At 41.6% G+C, this 21,856-nt stretch overlaps 3 protein-coding genes across 4 annotated transcripts; 1 reads left to right on the forward strand and 2 right to left on the reverse strand.

Annotated features, from left to right (window-relative positions):
* Nucleotides 1–456: 456 nt before the first annotated feature.
* On the reverse strand, nt 457–2,975 carry LOC143337174 (small ribosomal subunit protein eS26). 2 transcript variants are annotated; one of them, XM_076757190.1, is made up of 5 exons: nt 2,941–2,975; nt 1,989–2,060; nt 993–1,170; nt 749–879; nt 457–551 (listed from the first exon to the last, which is right to left on the reverse strand). In XM_076757190.1, exons 2-5 carry the CDS (start codon nt 1,989–1,991, stop codon nt 516–518), a joined length of 348 nt encoding a protein of 115 aa, XP_076613305.1. In that variant the 5' UTR covers nt 1,992–2,060; nt 2,941–2,975; the 3' UTR covers nt 457–515. The 2 variants fall into 2 exon arrangements, with proteins under 2 accessions (XP_076613305.1, XP_076613306.1); XM_076757191.1 differs by lacking the exon at nt 2,941–2,975 and having other exon boundaries at nt 1,942–1,995.
* A 1,705-nt stretch (nt 2,976–4,680) lies between these two features.
* Nucleotides 4,681–8,690, reverse strand: fkbp11 (FKBP prolyl isomerase 11). The gene is made up of 6 exons (XM_076744905.1): nt 8,112–8,690; nt 7,919–7,981; nt 6,035–6,122; nt 5,875–5,908; nt 5,625–5,695; nt 4,681–4,933 (listed from the first exon to the last, which is right to left on the reverse strand). Exons 1-6 carry the CDS (start codon nt 8,232–8,234, stop codon nt 4,725–4,727), a joined length of 588 nt encoding a protein of 195 aa, XP_076601020.1. The 5' UTR covers nt 8,235–8,690; the 3' UTR covers nt 4,681–4,724.
* A 3,867-nt stretch (nt 8,691–12,557) lies between these two features.
* arf3b (ADP-ribosylation factor 3b) lies at nt 12,558–18,615 on the forward strand. Its single transcript, XM_076757196.1, has 5 exons — nt 12,558–12,788; nt 14,791–15,043; nt 15,134–15,244; nt 15,338–15,462; nt 16,371–18,615. The coding sequence occupies exons 2-5, from the start codon at nt 14,896–14,898 to the stop codon at nt 16,530–16,532; spliced, it is 546 nt and encodes a 181-aa protein (XP_076613311.1). The 5' UTR covers nt 12,558–12,788; nt 14,791–14,895; the 3' UTR covers nt 16,533–18,615.
* Nucleotides 18,616–21,856: the final 3,241 nt, after the last annotated feature.

Raw genomic sequence — 21,856 nt, forward strand, 5'->3', positions numbered from 1 at the left:
TTTTTATTCATGTGTGCAACTCTAATGTGCTTCTAAACCTGATGCATGTGGTACTACTGCTGTTTACTCCTCTGCCTGCACTGCAGCCATCTTTCCATTTTAGTCCTAAGGGCAACCGAATAAACTGTCTACTCCAATTCATGACTACACTTCAGAAAAGAAACCGGTCTTGTGGGCTTTGTGTTCAAATGTTTTCCTTGTTGTACATTTTGTTCCCTTCAGTTTTACTGTCTTTGTTAACCTCGCCACTCCTGTGAATGGTCTGATATCGCTTTAAATAACTGCAGTCTTTTTAAATGCATCATATGTAATTATGCATTTGCGTAATTCAATCTTAAACTACTGTAAGTTTTGTACTGTAAGAAAGTCTATTCCAAATAAAATACTTGACAGGCCTGTCTTTCCTAAAACTCCTCAACACATGTTTAGTTAAGAAAAATGAGCTTCACACGTTCATGTTTTTGTAAAGGCTTTTCAATTTATTCCTCAGGTGTACAGCATCTTCAAATTCTGCTTTACATGGGCTTTGGAGGAGCTCTTGGTGCACCAGCCTGTAAAAGAAAAAAAAAAAAAAAGACAAAGACTTGTCAAACAGGTGTGATAAAGAACATTAAAGGCTGCGTTAGTTCTGTCACACTATGTACTGACTCTTTATTAGTTAGACCTGTTTCTCCTGCTATGAAATAAGACTCTGGAGTTTCACTGAAGCGATCTATAAGGAAACAGCAATGATGTGAAAGGTACTCACAGCGGGCCTGAATCTGGGTGGTGGGGTGCGGTCCTTCCTGGCCTCACATGAGCGGTTCCTCACCACCTTGCTGTGGATGGCACAGCTGACACAGTAGTGCAGCTTCACATAGAGCTTGGGCAGAACATAAGCTGCAGAGCGAACACAGTGGAGAAAAGCACGGATGAGGACGAGCCACCAGGATCAAAACACAAAGACAGTGGATGAAGATGCATGGCTAGAAAAACAAAGCAAACGTGCTTACAGTCAAAGACACTGGCCTCCGAGATGTCTCTCACGGCCGCGGCCTCCACGATGTTCCTGATGACAAACTTCTTGATGGCCTTGTCCTTGGGGACACAACGGGCACAGTTGGTGCAGCGGATGGGCTGCACATGCCCACGGCCCTTCTTAGCACGGCCGTTATTCCTCCTTTTCTTGGTCTGGAAAACAGAAGAGATGCAACTTACAGCCTGACAACCAGCAGTGTGCAGACAAACATGTCAGCAGCAAATGGATCAAGTCAAAATTTCCATTTAACACTAACAGTCTATAATACTGTCAATATCACTTATGTCAGTCTATTTCAGGTACACTTTTCCCCCACAGGCTTGGAAAGGACTTAAACATGAAAGTCAAACATTGTTCTGGCGCTACTAATACAAATTAAAACAATGCCTCTTCAATATACAGCAGCAGAAACTGGAAATTCAAGGACATAAACACACAACCTATTACACTTCGGCAATCCAATTCACACTACTTGTACGTGACATCAACCATTTAGGATACGTTTCCTCAATATTTGGTGTCAGTATTAGCTCGGGTACCTTCAGTACCTTATGTAAAGAAAAAACAGGTTTATCGCGTGATGACTGCGGTGTCTCCATTGTGCTATTCCAAGTCTTCTAAGCTATGAACAATTTAAATTATCCCGTTTAACTTAACTAAAGTCTTAATACAAAGCCTCATGCAAAACTCAGATTGTATTGAACCCAGACCGCCTCGCTGTTCCTCCGCGTTCACAGCAACACTACCCTTTGCCAGAACACATGCACAAAACGGCTAGCCTGCTAACAGCTAGCATTAGGCCCAGACGAATTTTTTAATCGAATAGACTGACATCTCAGCGACCATTACCCACATTTTGTATCAACTGTGTGATTAAAAATCATAAGAAAAGATTATGATGTGGGGTTTTCCGAATAAAATACCATTTTATCCTGTGCTTGCCACACGGCCGCCACTGTAACACACTCACCATGTTGCACGGGAAGCTGGAAAGAGGACCGGAAGAGGTTGTGCTGCGACAAGTAATGCTGTCCGCCCCGCCCTATAAACATTTTAATGAAAAATGTAAGATCGTTCATTTATTTTTTTAATGTAATTTCTTTTACAAAACTGATGTACTCTGTGTACATTTTAAATAAAAACAAATTCCACAAATTTAATGCAGGAAACCAACATTAAGTATTTTTTATTCGCGGAGGGATATCAGTGTACTCAAGCTTTTTCAACGTGTTCCCCGAGTGAGCGGAGTTCTCATTTACTGCAATAATCCGCTCAAGGAAAACAGTACCGTTGAGCTACGCCGTACAAAAAAACAAGCCTACCTATGTCCAAAAGCCTTCTTGTAACACATTTTGTCAAGAGGAAAGATACAATGTATTGAAGTATCATGAATATTGTTTGGTAAAGCAATAAATGTAAACGAGAGTTTTCTAGTCAATGTGTGACTGAAATGTGATTAAAATCAATCAACCTATCGTCGTTTTTTGGCCAAATATTTTTCACCTTATTGTGAATTGATCAGCAGCATGACGTCAACAAAGTCGTATTTGTTTATTTTCCCTGCATAGTCTAGATCATTGTCCTTTTACTTACTACCTGCTATAGCTTAATAAACTCCCCTCTGGAAGGGTTATCAGGACAAGTACGGCGGACAACTCGAGACTCTTTTTCTGTTTATTGCACGCACACACGCACACACACACACACACACACACACAATAAATATTCACACGCTAGTTAGTCTGCCTACTACAGCTACACTACCCTACTGACGTTTATCAGTCAGTTAATTTGACATTTAGTTAATCAGATAGGTTGTAAACCTGCAATGCAAACACACAACAAAACCCCAAATTAACCAACGAAAGTCCACAATTATTCATGTTATGATACGCTAGCAATGCCAGCTCATACTCACCTACCGACAAGGTGTACCGCTCCTGACGATCAGTTGAATGAAATGAAAAACATTAGTGAAATGCGCTTACTGATGAACTGCACATGCTCCACCCACACAGAGTGGAGTTTAGAAAATTATAATCAAACATACCTAGAAATAAGATGAAACAAGACAGTGATCAACATTACAGTAACCTGGTTTGATTAACATGTAAAATGTAAACACAAAATATACCCATTAAGGTACGTTCTATATATATATACATACAGCAATGTTTTCAACTGCTGGAAAGTTCTATAATCATATTCAACTTAGCGTCCCTCTATATTTTCCCCCTGGTCATCCATAGTCCTTTGAAGTAGCTCTGTGGCACCCCAGAGGAGCCCCCTGTCTGAGGACCACTGCACTCCACATCTCACCTTCAGGTCAAACAGCACTGTTTTCACGTGGAGTTCCTCTGTGCTGTTTCCTGTGTCTACAAATACTATCTACTGTGTTTTAACCCACAACCTATGAAGAACCACTTGATCACTAGATCAGAAACTTCACGTATTTGGAGGATGTGACTTTAAACATCAGCAAAATCTGTCATACATCATAGTAGGGGAACTTTTAGGATGAAAGGTTTCATTTGATCAATGTCACTACAGATATTTACAAATGGAGTAACTTTTTGTTGTTGTAGCATCCCTTCTAGCTTGAGTCTCTTAAACCTCCCTCTCCTCTTTGATGTGACCATCAAGGGGATGCTCTGTGGATCCAGTGGTGGGTCAAGTTTCCGTCAGGTTCTGTAGAGCTGAAATAAAGCCTCAGGAGGTTGTCAGATAACTGTGACAGTGTAGAGCTCAAAAGATTGACATGCAAAGAGGAAAAGCTGCAGCAGTTGTGGACAGGATGAACCTGTTAACAGTAAGCATTACGGCTTATTTATTCAGGCAGTTTTTCAGTGTCTCCTTTACTTCCTTTACTTAAATCCTTCCTCATTGGCCTCAGTAAATTGTCTGCCCTTTACCTGGTTAGAAATGAGCTGGTCTTTGCAAAAGCTGCAATTTAACACATTCACACACAAAAGCCCAAAGAAACGTTCTGCAGGCTGTTATGACATTAAAGCGTCCTTGGACTTTAACACAATGTCCTGTCAGTGTTTCGAAATTTTTTTTCTATTGCCTCCGTGAAAAAGCGTTTTTCTAATAGAGCCACCATCTGAGGGAGCAAAGCCAGTTTGTCAGTTAACTCGTTGCATAGTTACAGATGAATATCTGTACTCAGTGATAAGTGGATTTATTTATTTATTTATTTATTTATTGCAGTAGGTAGAGCCAGGGTTGGCAGTCTCCAGTTCCTCCTGTCCATACTGGAAGTGTCCTTGGGCAAGACACTGACCCCAGATTGCTTCCGCTGGTCACACCAGCACCATGATAGCTTGCTGCCATCAGCGTATGAGAGGCAAACTGTAAAGTGCTTTGGATATTTTTTATCATTATGTTCTTCCGCTGCACTTGTTTCTAGATAAAGATGATCAGATAAATGAACAAAATCATAAATCTGAAAGTTCTCTGGTAGAACTGAGACTGCACTTGGCTCATGAAGTTTGAGCCCACTGTCACTGACCCAGGACCTGCAGACAGCAGACATCACTGTTACTCTAGCTATTAATAGTATGACACTTACTCTAAACACTGAACTTAAAAGATAACTGCAGTATTTTCAAAACACCTTAATTCCAGGAGCATCTGTTAATACCAAAGACATGAACACAAGATAGAATTTAAAAAATTTATTTAAATAGTTCTGTTCTTTTGTCCTTTATTTCTTCTTAATCTTCTTATCCTTTGCCTTCTTTTTGCTTGGCTTCTCGGCGTTGGCCTTTTTGTAGAGGTAAAGTCCCACCAAGCTGAGCAGAGTGGGCACCAGGGCCAAACACACCAGGGGAAACACATTGTTGACCATTTTCTGCCACGGCGTCTGCTGCGTCAGCGAAACCACCTCCACCTCAAACTCAAGAGCAGCGTCACCTGGGGCAGATCAAGTTCATGTTCAATGTTTTGTCACCTCAGGCGTTGAGATACGGGTTTTTCCTTAAATTTTTTCATCCTTGTGGAAATACATGAGGATACGAAATACAAGATGTCACACAAGACTACATAATATTCAGGCAAATATTTAAAGGAAAGAGTGGCGACATCCTTTATTTGTCTTGTCAACAAATTTCAGGAAAAGAAATAAACCAACAATGAATTAAATACACACACATACACAGCAGTGAGCCACTCTCATATATTTTGAGCCTTTCCCACACAAACCAATCTGCTCTTGTAAATGTCCACTAGTGTGTATTAATCCGCAGCTAATAAAAAGGCCCAAATAAATGCGCTACTTACTCCAGTTTAAGATACATTACTAAAATTGCAGTGTCTCGCTATTTTAGGAAATTACAGATGCTTTATTTTGTGGCCAGTCATTAAAGGAGTTTTGTCTTCAATACAACCCAGTGGGCTCAGGGTGGAGTGTGTATGTTATAAATCAAAGACTGGCTAACACCTTGTTGGTTCTGGTCTTGTCATGGCATTGGTTGACAATGAGAAAACTATAGAGTGACACCAGCTTGATGCTCCAGCAGAAGTTCAGTGTGACTGTTCTGATTTATGTGACCATAGTTGTGAAGCTGTGTGGAGCTGCCCAGTGAAGGCAAACATTGCTCAGTACCTGGAATCGTAGGAGGGTAACCTTTTTTTCCATATGCAAGATGAGATGGAATCGTGGCTTTGATTTTTTGCCTGAGTGAGAGAAAGAGAAAAACAACACACATTCACTGAGGAAGTATTTCTCAGATTCCATCACAAAACTATTAACTGTTGTATTTCTTTTTGAGTGAATTCATGACCGCACACCGCTGCCGAAAAGTAAATCTATTGCTGAGCTTTTTCTTCCCAATGGACCTTTACTTTTCACTCACCCTTCACAGACGCCAACCAAGCTTTGTTCCAGACCTGATAAGAAAACCACACAGCGAGTCAATCAGCCAAGTGAGCACATTTAACTGGCACACAACAGGCTGCAGCTATCTCTCAAATCCAAGCAAATCAAGTGTCACTTTGGATTTGCTGTTAATTTACCGGCAATGACTGTCCTCTTCCCCAGCTCGACAACAAGAGGGTCCATGGATAGAGAGGAGTCAATCACCTTTCCATCCATCAGTTTACCCTGGACAGTGAAACACACAATGTGAGACTTGACATGAGATGGTGGCACGAGAGAAAAATACAGACAGAGATTTCACGGCTTAATTTGCTTAAATTTGTTCATGTTTGAATAATTTCTGCATTTGGTGCATACAGGTGGGTTTGAAAACAGGATTTTTTTACAGCAGTAAATGTAAATAATACTTTAGAAATTGTGGACAATCTATATATTTGGATTTTTGATCAATCAAAAATATAAAAAGTGAGATGAAAAGATTTACTCATGTCTGTACCGTGAAGTTACCGTCTGCAAGACTGGAAACAGGAGGAAACATCTACTGTGGCTTTACGGATTAAACAAACAAGATCTAACGTGTCAGTCAGTGAGCTTTAGAGGTGCTGGACAGTGAATTTTTACATACCTATTCTTTGTGCTAAGCTAAGCTAACCGACAGCTGCCTCCAGCTTCGTGGGATCTATCTTCTCATCCCTCTCTTGACTCAAGAATCCATATTTGTGTATCTCCAAAAGTGTATAACAATTCTCATTAAGTTGGAGAATAAAAGTAAGGACTAGGCATAAGTAAACTCACAGATATTTTCTGATCTGTGATCTTGACAAATTGAACCACTGTAGCAGAGAAGAGACTGTTCATTTGTCTACAGACACAGTGTCATGCAGTGTCGTCCTGTCAGATCTTTAATGATCATTTGATCATGTAAGCCTCGTTGCACATAGAAACTTTCAATGATCTTATTTCTACAGGACAATCTATCGTTCAGTAGTAATAGTTTGCCTCACCTGTGTGATTTGTTTCAACAAAGAGCTAAATCAGGGTAAATTATCAATTAGAGAGCAGCCTTTAGGCTGACTGGACAATTAACTGATGATTATTAGGGCAGACCCATTGGCGAGGTCACTCAATTATCCAAAATATAATTAAAAATGTTCCAGCATCCATGGCAGGACAAATACACAGTATGTCTTCAGCGACAGGTGTAACCTGCCTCAAGTTGCAACTGTATTTTCAGCCATGTGTGACATGTGTTCTTGCTCTTTTTGTAGAACATAAGGAAGATATTAACACATTATTTTGTCTGGAAATATATTGGACAGACACATCAGTACAGTATACTGACGTAGGCAAAAACACTGACAGAAGTGTTTGCTGAAAGAGAGAAAAGTGGGAGGAAAGTTACAGAAGTCAGGATTTTTTTCTTTTGTTCTGTTTCTCTCTCTGTCTCTCTCTCTCTCTGTCTCTCTCTCTCTCTCTCTCTCTCTCTCTCTCGCCCCATTCTGATTTATCTATTTATTTATTTTGTTCCTCAAAGGTATATGATGGGAAAAGGCATGCATACCAGTTGGAAAATCTACAAATGTAAGAAACAAAGATTGAAAAACTCAACAAGTGTGCGGACTGAAGCCTCCAGTCCGGCCACAGACAGCCTGCCTGGGTGAGCTGGTCTGGGTGCTGCTGTTATTGCTGACGTGTTGCACCGCCCCATCACTCCATAGTAAAAGCAGAGGCGATCTTCTCACACACGAGAGAAAAACCAAATAAAGCCCACTGACAGACACTAAACCATAATCTGCCCCGTGTTCAACCAGGGGGCCTCTTCTGTGCGCTGTTTGCTGTCCATGTGAGGCGTTCAAAGCGCAGCACCGTCCACATGGTTGGTGCAGACGGTGCCACATAGACAACAACTGCGTTCGTCATCAGCTGGACCGCTTTCCACACAAATGACAATAAAGCAAACACATAGCGGGCTGGATTGTCTAATCCGCTTCAGATCGAGTTGATCATTCAAATTGTCTTACCGTGTAGTGGATTTGCAGCGTGTCTCCCATTTTGGAAAGTACAGAGCAAGTTTCGGGCTTCACCTTTGGTCAGAACAGTTAACTGTTAGGCCAACACTGTTGCATGTATTTGCCGGTGGGTGTTATTGTGTTAGGAGCCGCTGTACTACTGCAGTATGAATGTGTTACATTATCATACGCGTGTCCCACTCACCAAGGTCTCCACCTGCAGATCCTCCATTGCATTTTCTTCTGCCTGCTGTCCGCAGGTGAGAGCTGCGAGCAGCAGCAGAAAAACGCTGGTCCTCATTGTGAACTTGTGGAAAAGAGCTGCCATCCAGCAACTTCCGTGTAGGCTTCTTCTACACACGGCAGCGGGGAGAGAAACAGCCAGACAGAGGGAGAGAGAGAGAGAGAGAGAGACAGAGAGAGAGCGAAACGAGCTGCACAGCCTGCGCCGTGTGTCCAAAATGGCTCAGCGCCGAGCAATGCTGATGTGTTATAAAGCTGGAGCGATAAGGACTAGCGGCCCGTGGACGTTGTCCCAACACCTGGGTCTCCCTGAAGAGCCCGCCTCAAGCATTCCGCCAGCATCCCACCAGGCTGCCGCGGCGCTCAGGCGGAAGCAGCGCTCTGCGGATGCGCTGGGGGGCGGTGCTGTGCAGCCTGTGGCCGGCGCTGCTCCTCCGTGCTGGTAGGGCTGTGAGGAGCAGACATCTGCTGGAGGGAGCCTGCTGCACAGGCGCCACGTCGCTGCTAGTCCCCCACCAGCCCGCTGCGAGAGACTGCCAGTGGTGGAGGGAGTATTCAGCTCCTTTATTTAAGTGCAAGTGATGATACCACGCTGTGAAAATACTCCAGTACGAGTGAAAGTCCTGCAGCCAAAACCTTCCTTTAGAAAACATGTGTAGGCCTCGAACGGTCACCTAAATGAAAGCATCAGAAGTGGTTATATAAAATGATCCCTGTCAGTGTTTTACCACTATACTGATATTTTTGGGTTCATGTTGAATTAATGTGGACGTTGCATTTGACTGCTGTAGATGTTTAATTTCCAGGCTAATTTTAGCTACTTTGTATACCGTTTGGTAGTTAACCTACAACAATGCATCATATTTTACAAGATCATCATATGTTTGAAGCGTTGCTGTCCTGTGTGTCCCTAAAAAGTCAACTTTTTAGAGAAACTGGTTTCAGCTCTGAGACAATCCAGAATGTGGTCCAGGTTTTAAAAAAGTTTCTGTATCTTAAGAACTGGGTGAGTTTCCTCAGTCCATAGAGGAACACTTCATGCTTCAGTTTATCGAAACATTCAGATTCAAAATGACCAAATTTGGAGATGCATGGTTTTCACGTGACAGGAACGGTATGAAAAATTATAATCTGACAAGTAACTTGTATCTAAAGCTGTCAGACAAATGTAATTGCATAAAAAGTACAATATTTGCTTTTGAGAGGTAGTGGAGTAGAAGTATAAAGTTATTTAAAATGGAAATACTCTAGTAAACAAGTACCTCAAATTTGGACCGAAGTGCAGTATTTGAGTAAATGCAATTAGTTACATTCTAACAAAGTGTAATCCAGAAAGTCATGTCAAATATGCAATGAAAAAAATGTATTAAAAATCAAAACCGGTTTTCAAAAACCTTTTTTCTGCAACATGAAATATTTATGGCTCAATAGAGAACAAGGGTTCGATAGTTCAAGACTGTGAAAAAAATGTCATCAGTGATTATTTATCAGGAGTTTAACACACCGCTGATCTGCTTCATCAGGACTGTGTGGGTGTGATTTGATCAGATTTGATTGACAGCGATCAGGCAGCATAAGCAAACAACCCCACAAGTGTCATCAGATCTGGTCTCAAATGTTTCCACACTCTGACTGCTGCAACACGTTACATCAGAGTTTCTCAAATGAGCTCACTTTAAACCATTAAGAAAAGCAAGGACAAAATAATAAATTAACCACCAAAGCTGTGTTTGTTTAGAACCACATGGCTGAGTGAGAAATATATACCTTTGACTCACTTTCATCACTTATTTTTAGTTTCAGTGTGATGTATGAGCACTATTACAGATCCTGTCAGGCAGAAACCTTCAGTGACTTGTCAACAGGGTGATGAAATGTCAGCCAGTAAGGTATGAAGAATAATTGTGATCAATGGTGTGGTCAGGTAGGGCTCTATGGTGGCCCAGTGTTGAAGAAAACATGCTGCAGAGCCTTTCAGGTGTCCTTACATGCAGTTGGTTGGCCTTGTGGTTAAGCAGTCCATAGTTCCCTGTGTGTTTTCATCACAGAGGCACAGTAGTTTTACCTTAAATCTCAGTCAATTTGTCAAACAAGTTTAATCTTAACCAGGGTTTTGGGTCTTTTTCACCATAAATGCGTCACATCTTCCTGTGAGCTGGTGCCTTTCTTTTCACCCAGGCCCCTCAGACAGCCAAGTCCACCACTGGTTGCTCGACTCTCTTTAACTTCTGACAACTTTGGGAAAAAGAAACTAGAATGTGAATTAGTATAAATGGAGAGTCTCATTTTTTCAGTCATATCCTCCCTCTCCATTCTGTACAATGCGTTCAGATATGAAACATACTTGTGTCAGTGTGCTTCCGCCTCCCTCTAAAATCTCAAGAGTCATAGATGCCAAATTGATGTGTCTTTCTCCTAAATCTTTGGTATCAAAGACGGGATAGAAGAAGGCATTTTTGCTGGGGGACTCAGTTCTTTTCGCTTTGTCAACTGTGTTGTTATCATCCACAATAATGCCTCCCACTTCCCCCTACTTTATTTACAACAATGACCTGCAAAACTACAACCATTTAAATCACCAACTGTCTCAAGTTCTCTGTTTGCCAGCAGGATATCACAGAAGTATCACTAGCACAGATTGCAGTACTCGTGCCACATGCTCATGTATTAGACAATAGACAGTTTTTTATGCAGAGGAGTGAGAGCGAGGAGTAAAGCTTTGTTAGATAGTGCTAACTAAAACAAACCTAGGCTGCTCAGCGATTGTACTAGGTGTCCTGTAATGCTGCTTACAGGCTCAAGCACTGTGATGTTTATTCATTTATTATACATTTATTCCCATAGAAGCATTGTAAATGTGCTGTAAATATGAAACTACATGGCTAAACTTAGAGGAAATACAGATTCCCTGTATTAGGTGTATGATCAAGAGCGGAACATTAAAACACTGTCACAGTACAGCACCGAAATAGAAATGACTGACTCATCTTTGCGCTCAAACTAAAGATAAAACCTCCTTCCTCCCTTGAAACAGAAGTAGATATGGAAGTATATTCTGGTAAAACTACAGTATGTTCTGTTTTATTGTATGATTTGGCCCCATTGTCTCATTCAAATATGGCATGAAAATGCCTTTAGGTCTAAAGATTCATGAAGGCTATCAGTAGGTAGATTTTCTGTGGTAATAGCTGGTTAAAAAAAAAAAAAAGAAAAAAAAGAGAGAACAACAACAACAACAACAAAAACGTGTCTGTATGATGCATCATAAATTAGGATTATGACCCACTGCAATGCTCTTATTGTATTTTTCCTTCCATCATTTTAAGTAGTTCAATTAAGAAACTTTACTTTGTTCCCCATCTGTGGATGAAAATATTGCACAAGCATTATGCAATACTGTCGACCAATGCACCATTTCCTGAAAACTTCACACATACAACAGGAACTTTACATAACAGGATGTCAGGCTCAGCAGCAATTTATTACAACTTCAAAATTCTTAGTCTTGTAATTTCCAGTTAACACATCATTGCTGAACTTGACGCTAATTAGCATACAGCTAATTAAAATGCGGTGAAGCAAGCTTTTGGTCATCTCTCAGAAAACCTCCTTAGCTGGTTTGCAGTGTTTTAATGAGGAAGGTTCAAGATGCTTCTCAGCATTTTGGTATTATGGCTGTTGTGCAAACCTATCCTACAACTTGTACTTCATTTATTTTTTTTCTAAATATACTATGATCCACTGCATGTTGTACACAGCATACATGTTGACTGGTCATATCAGGAAAAACAGAGGTAACTAACAACATCAGTGATGGCTCTTGTGTTGCAGTGAGCCATGCCAGTAAACCAGTGTACACCACACCAAGTACCTGAAACTGGTAAACCTATTGTTACCATTAGCTCTACCTGCAGGTTTTTCTGCTATGACACATCTGCAGTGAAATTGGGGCACCAGTCCCCACCCCTCCATCAGGTCACTGAGCTGTTTGTTACTCTAGGGTGTAAAATCTAAAATCTTTGAGCTACGTGAGACATGCTTATACACATTCTTTCCTGTGTGAACAAGACATTCCACATGGAGATTAAATGGAGATGGAGAGAGATGCCAATAAATGTCTTCACACGTTCAATCCAAGTCCTGAGAGGAGGTTTAATCAGCCAAAATATGTGAAATGTGTTGGTGGACCAGGGGAATCCATGTCCTAAAGGGTAAAAAAAAAAAAAAAGAAAAAAAAAAAAAAAAGATTATGACAGCTGTGTTATCACATCCAGACCACCATTTTGTTTAGATGTGTCCATCAAATCAGTATGAATGTCTGAAGGAGTATTTGAGTCTTGAATGGGCAGAAACGGACATGAAATTAAGTCATGGCCAATAGTAGAAAGAAAGTCCACGTAAGTCACTCACCTGTGCAGAGCCCATTCTACCGTTTTGTTATATATAAAATTATTACAACGCATTTGCCCAATCATCACCAGACCTGCACACAAACCTGCTTGTCCAAACGTCCTTGTTGGACGTCTGTCAACAAAATTCTGGTGTGGTTTTGATCTCTATTCTCGCGAGATCTCGTTTCCTGCTGCGTTGTCCCCCGGAAAATACCGTGAGACATTTAATAGAGGGCTACTCAGCTAAGGTAAGTGAAAATACTGGCACTACCACGAAGACGATAATATTCAGGTATGTCCCAGCAGTTGTTGAAATAATGGAGTGCATGGTGGCTGTCATGTGGCGGTTGTGTAGGCTCGGTGTTATCCGGGCTGAAGCAGCGGCGGGCGGTTCGCTGGCAGCAGGATGCCCGCCGAGGTGACGAGCGAATGGATGAATGGGGTGGATCGGGACGGAAGATACGCTAGCCGCGGTTACGTCTCATTGCTCCAGCGACTGAAAGCTAAACTAGACTGATAAATGAGTTAATAGCAGATGAGATAATGGGGAAATATTCGAACCCGGTAGCTGAAATGAACAGCGGTTCTTTAGCGGGGAGATGCGCGGGGCCGATGGTGATGGCTAATAACGGCAGGATGGCTCTACCGTTACCTCCCGTAGCATCCCTGGCTAACGTAACCTGAATCACCCGGAGCTGACTGATCATTGTCAGGCCGGCACATGGCCCTACTCCCACATAAATCACCATTTTAAGAGCTCATCAAAACGTGGAAACCCATCTGTGGGATGATGGGAGCTGGTGTCAAGACAGTTTAAGTGTGGTGATCCTCTTCAGCACCATGGACAGGGCAGCTGTTAGCCCACATCCACTGACGACTTTAGTTATCTGTATTTCATCTTCTACTTTTCCCTTTGCTGAGCCTGTCCCTTCTCTGAATCCCTCACTGTAGTTGTGGGATGTTTCGACTCGATGCTATCTCACGAGAAGGATACATATGAATGTAATATGAACCGACCCCCCTCGCCTCTTTCCACCGTGAATAGTTATAATAATACAGTTAATAGACATGGTTTATAATTCAGAGTATGTGCGGTCACAATGTCCTTTCACACAGCACATGTCCAAAGATGTCACTTTCAACACATCAGTGTGTATTATTACAGGTACATTTTTTCTTCTTATCATTACGAGAGGTTGAAAACATTTGCCGTGTAGACCATAATATCCTGGCCTGGTTCCAGACCTCTGATTGACCTCTGTTCAGTGCTCCAAATAATGAAAATTGAAGTGAATCAAAACCTCAGGGAGCTAATAAGTGGACCTAGATTATCTTGTTACATGTGCAGTTCCCCTTTAAGAGTATTTTGGATACTTGAATTGTATTTACTCCTGTCTCCTGTTGGCTCCTGCAGTATGTAGAATAATTGTCATTTAAATGTACGACTAGACTGTAGATCCAAGCTGCTGGGGAGATGTGTTCTTCTGTCCCTGTGTTAGTCCAGGTGGCTTCGTGGTGGGCTTTAACTGAATGTGTTACAGGCAGGCTTGCTAATGTAGGACATTTTGCATGTGCTCGGAGGGCTTGGCATTGTTGCAGGCTAACATTTGAAGGAGGAAAAAAAGCATCAAAAAGGATCTGAACAGATTGTGCTGCAGCCTGGAGTCATGGCACTGACATGCATCTCCTTCACCCTCTCTGTGATGATGACTGTGGGCGATTAGCATAGCTTGCACCTGTCTGGGCCGTGCATGTGGAAGTGGGATTTTCTGGCATGGTGGTGCAGTGTTTTTTTTGTTTTTTTTTTGCCAAAGCGAGATAAGGTGAGCTGGAGCTTTAACAAAACCCTTTTACAGACAGTTTAGCTTATTCATAATGATGTCTTTACACCATCATGTTAATAATTCTATTTCAATTCCAGCATCCCTCATTTCTCACAATACACCACTTCAATTCCGAAAGACACTGCGTAAAGGAATGTGGAATGCTCCAAAAACACCTGTTTTGAACATTCCACAGGTAAACAGGTTCATTGGTAACAGGTGACAGTATCATGATTGGGTATGAAAGGGGCATCCTGGAAAGGCTCAGTCGTTCAGAAGCGAGGATGGAGAGAGGTTCACCACTTTGTGAACACATGACTGTAGAAAGGAGATTAATAAAAGGGCTCAGGAACACTTTGGCAAACGTAGAAGGTTGTAGCAACACACATAAAAGTACTAAATGGTTATTTGTTCTGTTTCCTTTCAGCCCGCCTTCATAATCCATCCCTGCTGGAATAGAGACATTTAGCAGAAAGGCATCTAGAATTGGGACTGAAGCCACACACTGAAGTTTAAGAACTTCACCTGAATCATGGGGAACATTTTCGGGAATTTGCTGAAGAGCCTCATAGGGAAGAAGGAGATGAGGATCTTGATGGTGGGGCTCGACGCTGCAGGAAAAACAACCATCCTCTACAAGCTCAAACTGGGGGAAATAGTCACCACAATCCCAACCATCGGTATGTGCACAGTCGAACCAGTAAACAGTCGAACAATCGTTGTCACCTGTGTTTGCTTTACACATTGTATGACCCTGCTCTTGTTTCCAGGGTTCAATGTGGAGACGGTTGAGTACAAGAACATCAGCTTCACTGTTTGGGACGTGGGTGGGCAGGACAAGATCCGCCCCCTCTGGAGACACTACTTTCAAAACACACAGGGTGAGCAGAGCTAATCAAAGGGTTAGAAAGATAATGCTTTCCTCTTCTCTTCAGAAAAATATTGTGTTTACTTCACTGTTCTCGCTGTTTCAGGTCTAATCTTTGTGGTGGACAGTAATGACAGAGAGCGTGTGAACGAAGCCCGAGAGGAGCTGATGAGGATGCTGGCTGAAGATGAACTGAGAGATGCAGTCCTCCTCGTGTTTGCCAATAAACAGGCAAGAAACCAACCTCTTCTGTCTATATACACATATACACAGAATCTATACATTAATGCTTACCTTAATACCTTAAAGTCTCTTGTTTAGTCCAACAAAAAAGATGTTTGACAAATGATTGATCAGTATCATTTTCTGTTGTTTGATCAGTTGATTGCTTAAAGTTTGCATGCTAATAAAATAATGAGACCCCAAATCTATAAAGGAAAATCCCAAAATGTAGCAACTATTGAGCATCTTGATTTGATACAGAGAGATAGAGTTCGAAACCACTCTCATATCTGCCCTTAAATATGAAGTTTCTGTACTGCCAGCAGCTGGTTAGCTTAGCAGGTAGACTGAAAACTGCCAAGAAATGGTCCGTTTTTACAACCCTCTGTAAAATTTTTACATGTCTTAAAGAAATAAGTAATCTTTAGAAGTGCTGGTAGGCAAGTTTTGTTAATTTTGGACAGAGCCAGGCTAGCTGTTTCCCTCTGTTTTCAGTCTATTTTCAGTCTTCATGCTGAGATAAGCTACCTGCCCGTTTGGTGTAGCTTCATATTCATATCAATTTTATCATCCAGCTTTCTGCAACAAAGTGTAAGTGTATTCCCCAAAAAGTAGAACTATTCCTTTAATGTTTACTATTTAATTTTCCTCTGTGTAACACACTGCATGCACACATGCAGCTAACAATTATCATTACCAAGAGGCTGATGAGTTGATTAAAGGTCCAGTGTGTGGGATGATTTAATGCCATCTAGTGGTGAGCTTGTAGATTACAACCAACTGAACACCCCTTGACTCACCGTCCCCTACGGTAGCCACCAAAAACAAGACAGGCGCTTTCTAGAGTCAGGGTTTGGTTTGTCCGTCTCACCACTAGTCCTTGACTCTCTGCTCGCTGAACTGTCTCTCTTTGACAGGACTTACCCAACGCCATGAACGCTGCCGAGATCACAGACAAGTTGGGCTTACACTCCCTGCGTCACCGCAACTGGTACATCCAGGCCACCTGCGCCACCAGCGGTGACGGCCTCTATGAGGGTCTTGATTGGCTGGCCAATCAACTCAAGAACAAGAAATAAGAGGAGAAGTGGAGAAAGCAGCCAGCAGCCACACCTGTCCAGCTTTTTATTTGTTTTGGGAAATGTGGGCGCCAGTTAGGAACAGGGGTTTTGATTGATTGGTGAAAAGCAAGATTCTGGGGTTGGGGGTGATTTTAGGCTTTCGTTTTCAGTCTGTTGAGGTTCCCAATAGTTTTCAGCGCTTAATGAGAACTCTCATGTAATTCATATTTAACCACTCTCTCTCTCACACACACACACACACACACACACACACTCACACACGAGAATGCACACTAACCGTAAGCAATCACAGCAGACACTTGCTTTTCCTGTGTCCACCTCTTGTCCTTAGGTGCATTGTACTGTATGTTAGTCTCTAGGTGCTGTACCAAGTCATGCGCGACTCCACCGATTCAGCTTTGAGTCCGATATGACTTTTTGTTGATGTGTGTGTTTCACCTGTCAGTCGTCCATGCGAAGAACTGTTCTGTGTCAGTTGCACTTCCTGTTTGTTTTTCCTTTCCTGCAGGGGTAACAGAGCCATGTTTGAGAACAATCACAGCCTAATAGTTCACTTTAACGGTTTGTTCTCCCTTTTAATTTGCGAGCAGCGCTGAGGCATTTTGACACTCAGATAAAGTGTGTGAGCGCGCACACATACTGTGTGTGCAAGCAGCCTCGTCAGTATAAATCGTGAACAACTCCCCGAGACAGAAAAAGACGACAGGATTGGAGTTTCCTTCTTCACACGTCCTCTCACTGCCTCATTTTGGAAATCTTTTGATATCTGTGGCGTGTTTCTACTCCCTGTGTGGCAACCCGGAGCGTCACAGCCGCCCTTTTTGAATATTTTAAAACGCTCGACACGTCCTCGACTGCCTGAACTGCATGCATCCTGGTAGATCTCGCTGACAGTGTTACATACTTTTCATCCTCGGAGCTGCATGGATGTCGACGCTGTTTGTACGTTTTCCTCTAACTGCCCTTATCGTGTTCTGGTGCTGTTTACAGTAGGATGCTGAAAATAAGCGAACCGCCAATTTCTGCGTGTGGTTCTCAACATGCGCTAAATACAGCATAGTCAGCTTTATGGTCTTTTGATGTGTAAGCAGTATATAGATTAACTGTCCTGCACATAAACGCAACACACATGACCTGCACAGCTGCTGCTTGTCTGCCTTCATGTGCGTCCGTGTGAGTACTCAAACTGTGTCAGGTTGCTCTCGCTGTGTGCGTTTTTGTCTCAGACTTGCATATCGGGGAATGATTCAGTTGCTGATAAGTCTGTGTTACTGAATGTGAATATCGCTGATGAATCTATATATGGCTGTAATGATATTTGACATACATATTCCTTTATTTCAGTGACGTGTCAGCATAATCATGTGAAAGGAAGCAGGGTAAGCAGATCAGTTCATTCACTTCTGCACAGCAGACGAGTTACCACCTCACCACTGATACCAGCAGAATCCACAGACTTCTGTCAGTAAAACATTGTGCCATATATGGATACTAATACTCAAATACCAGTGACAGTACAACATGCTGTAAATCCACGCCACAGAGTTAGGAGTGCATTGTTCATATTCCACATCTACGGTGTGTTAAATCATGAGTTTGATCATTTGGGTTTTGTGGCCTTACATTTAGTGACAACTTCAAATTGATTTCTTCTCAGCTTGTTTGTTTCTGATTTTAAGTCACATATATTTATCTAGAAAGAATCGTTTAACAGATTTATTTCTCTATGCCCTCAAAAGGCGGGGTTTTGCACCACAGTTCAGGATGATTAGGCAAAGGTTTTGTCTTTTTGTTTTGCCTGTATACTTGAGTCATATTAGGTGGTAGATTTCTTTGGTTTTCTTTGGGGTGTAAAGAAACTTTGATGTAGACTGTGTCTGTGAAACAATGATAATCTGTATGAACAAAAAAAAAAAGAAAAAAAATTCTTCTGATGATTCATTCTGTACCGTTATAGTTACACAAGTAGATTTAAAAACGGTGAGACCATGTTTCAATGCTGAATGCAAGGAGGCATCTGTATGTGATGTAAGACAACAAACTAAATCCTGCTGTATTACGAATAAACCCATTTTCTGTATGACCTGTCTCATTAAGTGTGAGTGAGTGTCTCTGCTGGACTTCGTAATTTCATATTTACATGTGATGAACGACTGAAACTACAGAGAAGCGCTTGCTGTGACAAGCTTCTACCACTAGAGGGCAGTCTTTAGCAACAGTATGTTTAATCAACGTGTTCTGAGGCATGAAGAGCTGTCCCTGTGTGTTATATTTGAAGGTTACCTACAGCGGCTTTTTAATCATATTTTTTCTGTTTGTGGTCCCGTATACACCAGAGCCTCTTTAAAAGTTCAAAAACATACTTAACATTGTTTTATAGCTTTGATGCTTCTTGACTTGAACACATTTGGTTAGCATTGCTGCATTCTAAACATGATTTTGAACTGATGTTATTTTTGATGAGAATTGCTGTCAGAGACCCAAGCTGAAAAACAAAGATAAATGGATGAATATTTGAAGGGAGAATTGGTTGAATTTAAAATTAGCATTGTATTTGCGCATGCAGGCCTGTGGAACCCTAAACAAGGAGGAAGTGAAACCGATGTCTGCAAAACTCAGAGGCTGAAGAGTACGTTTTAGTCCAAGAGAAATGAAGAAGTGCATGAATGTACGAAAGTGGAGTGGAGAGTAATTTTAGAAAACAGCTGCACATGCTGTGACATACAAGTGTTTTCAAATAAAACAACTTTTGAAATAACAACACAACTTTGTATTAAAGATGGGAAAATTATCAAAACAAATAGATATCTCCAAACTTATGTGAGGGGAAAGGCTGTTTGGACATACGACCTGCGCAACTTGTGCGACCTTAGTCCATATCATCAATTTCACCTTTCATTTATTAACTTCCTGAGTATATTTAATTTTGGAAACCAGATTTGCTGTATTCTTCAGTTAGCTGAAACATGTCTTTGTCGCAGTTTCTTCCTTGAAAACACATTTTAAGTACAGCCTTGATCATTGGATCAAGCAGACTTTCCTGATACACTGTCCAGTAGTTCATGATTACCTGTTTACCACAGTCACATTGTGGGGACTCACTTTGTGGGGACGAAACACAAGTCCCTCTGATGCAAATCATTACATTTTAAGGTGAATACTTATGTTAAGTTTATAGTAAGTCAGTGCAATGTCCCCCTGTGTTAACTGGTCCCTCTTCTACTTTGTTATAAAAGAGCAAACAAGCAAACTCTGCCTCTGTGTTTTTTGGCAGAACAACTTGTGATGTGAATGTTTTCATGTTACCTTGAACCTCTTCTATTCCTCTGGCTTCTCCTGAGAGGACCAAAAGGAAAGAAATACTTTTGAGAATCTCTTCCTGGTGGTGGTAAAATATTAACCATTTGTTCTGAATGCCCCTCACATTTCAAATGCCTATGAGGAAAGAAGACTGCTTCTGGTAAACTGGAGGCCTTTTCCTGTCAGATAATATTATCCCATGTGATTAGACCTGATGCTCAGGGGTTATTTGAGTATAAAAAGTGGACAGAAAAGTTGATCTTGTGTGTGTGTGTGTGTGTGTACGTGTGTGTGACAGGCAGACTGGAGCTGCAGGCAGAGCCAGTTTCTGCAGAGCAGTTCAGCTGGCTCGCCCACTCTCACAGGCCAACGATGTTTGCATGGAGCTAAAGTGACAAACTGAGACGATGACAGGAGATAAGATGTTCTAACCAAACCAGATATTAGGGTTCAAGAAGAACACTTCCTGCTACGCAGTTTCATTTTAGCACTGGAAGAAATGTTCAATAACACTTATATGTGTCAAGCAATTATCTGGCGCTGTTGTGCCCGACTCAAACACAAATTAGCCCAACGTACAGCAGTAAAAACACGCAGCAACAGAATGACGCAGCAATAAACAGTCTTGCATTTCCAGGCCACCAGTATAAAGGAGTGGAGGGGTCAAAGCCCGACTGTTAAGACAACAGAAGTGCTCCTGAGGATCACATGTGACAGAGTGACACATACAGTCAAGAAAAAGAGAGCAGATTTCTTTTTGGGTATTTGTTGTTGTTGTTTTTAGTAGACAGTGATAGAATAGATGTGATTTTTTTTCTCCCAGGGGAATAAAGATGGTCCTTTCTTCATTTAAGAGACACGTTTTCAGGTTATGGGGGGGGAACCATGAAGGGGAGAGCACGTCGGTTAGAGTGACACGTCCTCCATCATCAAATGTATGACAATCAGAGCAGTTTTTGAGAGCAGTGCTTGACATGTCGTACTTGTGTGTCTGGCAGGCCACTCACTTAATCTACATGTTGTCACCAAAGATCAGGCACATGTGACAAGAAACATCTCTTTCAGATCGTCCCTGTGGCCTTGGAGCATAAGGTGCCATTCAATGATTGTCCTGGCTGTCAAACTTTTGAATAAAGGTAAAATGCTCCATCTTTCTTGTGGTGAAAGGTTTTTGGACTTGTTGCCTTGTTGACTGTCTGTTGTGAAAGCTCTGTTGTGTAAATGGACACAGTGAGGTTGTTTTGCTTTGACATACGTAATTTGTCTCTCTTTCCAGAGCTAAGCTTAAAACGAAAGTGAGAGTTGTCACTCAACTGATTATGACATTCAATTACAGTCCTTCACATTTTCTTAACCGATGGCTTTTCAAATGTTAATACTGTTTCTTTTATTCAGTGTTTTTGCTATTTCTGATTGTGTTGCTCTTGTGTTTTGTTCTGTCTGCTTAATATTCAGTGCTTTTATTGTGAAGCACTTTGTAGGCTAACCTTTATTTTGAACAGTGATATATGAATAACTTCCTCTACTGCATATTCTGCAGCCCCACTTTCCACTACAACATCCAAAGCCTCATACATTTACATGATATGATTAAAGGAAGATTCATATTTGTACTATATAAATAATTATATACCAATAATTATTGAACAGAGAAAAAGCTTTTTTTGAAAATGGTGATGATGATAATAGAGGACGCTGTTGTGACATCCATCCATATTTTTCATGACCGGTAGCATTTTCATATTTTCCCATGGGGACATAGGAAAAACAAGCTTGACTATGTGCTCATGCATCTTCCAAAGTGTTTTCAAGGTTTCCATGGGCTTTGCAGGCTTTGTAAGCAGCTACGTGCTCTGTGTAGTCGTGTGGCCGCAGGCAGGGCCCTCCCTCATAAATCAGTGCCAGAGAAACAGACGCTCCTGCCGCTGATTGGCTCCGCGCTGCGCTCCAATCACTGAGCTGTAGTGATTCCTCTCACACAAACCGGAGCGGGCGGCTTGTAAAGTTGTGGTTCAGTTAAA

Source organism: Chaetodon auriga, chromosome 2 (genome assembly GCF_051107435.1).
Source record: "Chaetodon auriga isolate fChaAug3 chromosome 2, fChaAug3.hap1, whole genome shotgun sequence".
Lineage (NCBI taxonomy): Eukaryota > Metazoa > Chordata > Actinopteri > Chaetodontiformes > Chaetodontidae > Chaetodon > Chaetodon auriga.

Excerpts from the sequence above, each read along its gene's own strand:
- fkbp11 (XM_076744905.1), bottom strand. The coding sequence starts at position 8,234 with ATGGCAGCTCTTTTCCACAAGTTCACAATGAGGACCAGCGTTTTTCTG. Across the intron at positions 7,982-8,111 it reads ATCTGCAGGTGGAGACCTTG|GTGAAGCCCGAAACTTGCTC; the intron begins GTGAGTGGGACA and ends TTCTGACCAAAG. Across the intron at positions 4,934-5,624 it reads TTACCCTCCTACGATTCCAG|GTGACGCTGCTCTTGAGTTT; the intron begins GTACTGAGCAAT and ends GATCTGCCCCAG.
- arf3b (XM_076757196.1), top strand. The coding sequence starts at position 14,896 with ATGGGGAACATTTTCGGGAATTTGCTGAAGAGCCTCATAGGGAAGAAG. Across the intron at positions 15,044-15,133 it reads CACCACAATCCCAACCATCG|GGTTCAATGTGGAGACGGTT; the intron begins GTATGTGCACAG and ends TCTTGTTTCCAG. Across the intron at positions 15,245-15,337 it reads CTACTTTCAAAACACACAGG|GTCTAATCTTTGTGGTGGAC; the intron begins GTGAGCAGAGCT and ends TCGCTGTTTCAG.
- LOC143337174 (XM_076757190.1), bottom strand. Across the intron at positions 880-992 it reads GGAGGCCAGTGTCTTTGACT|CTTATGTTCTGCCCAAGCTC; the intron begins GTAAGCACGTTT and ends TTCGCTCTGCAG. Across the intron at positions 552-748 it reads CACCCAGATTCAGGCCCGCT|GCTGGTGCACCAAGAGCTCC; the intron begins GTGAGTACCTTT and ends TTTCTTTTACAG.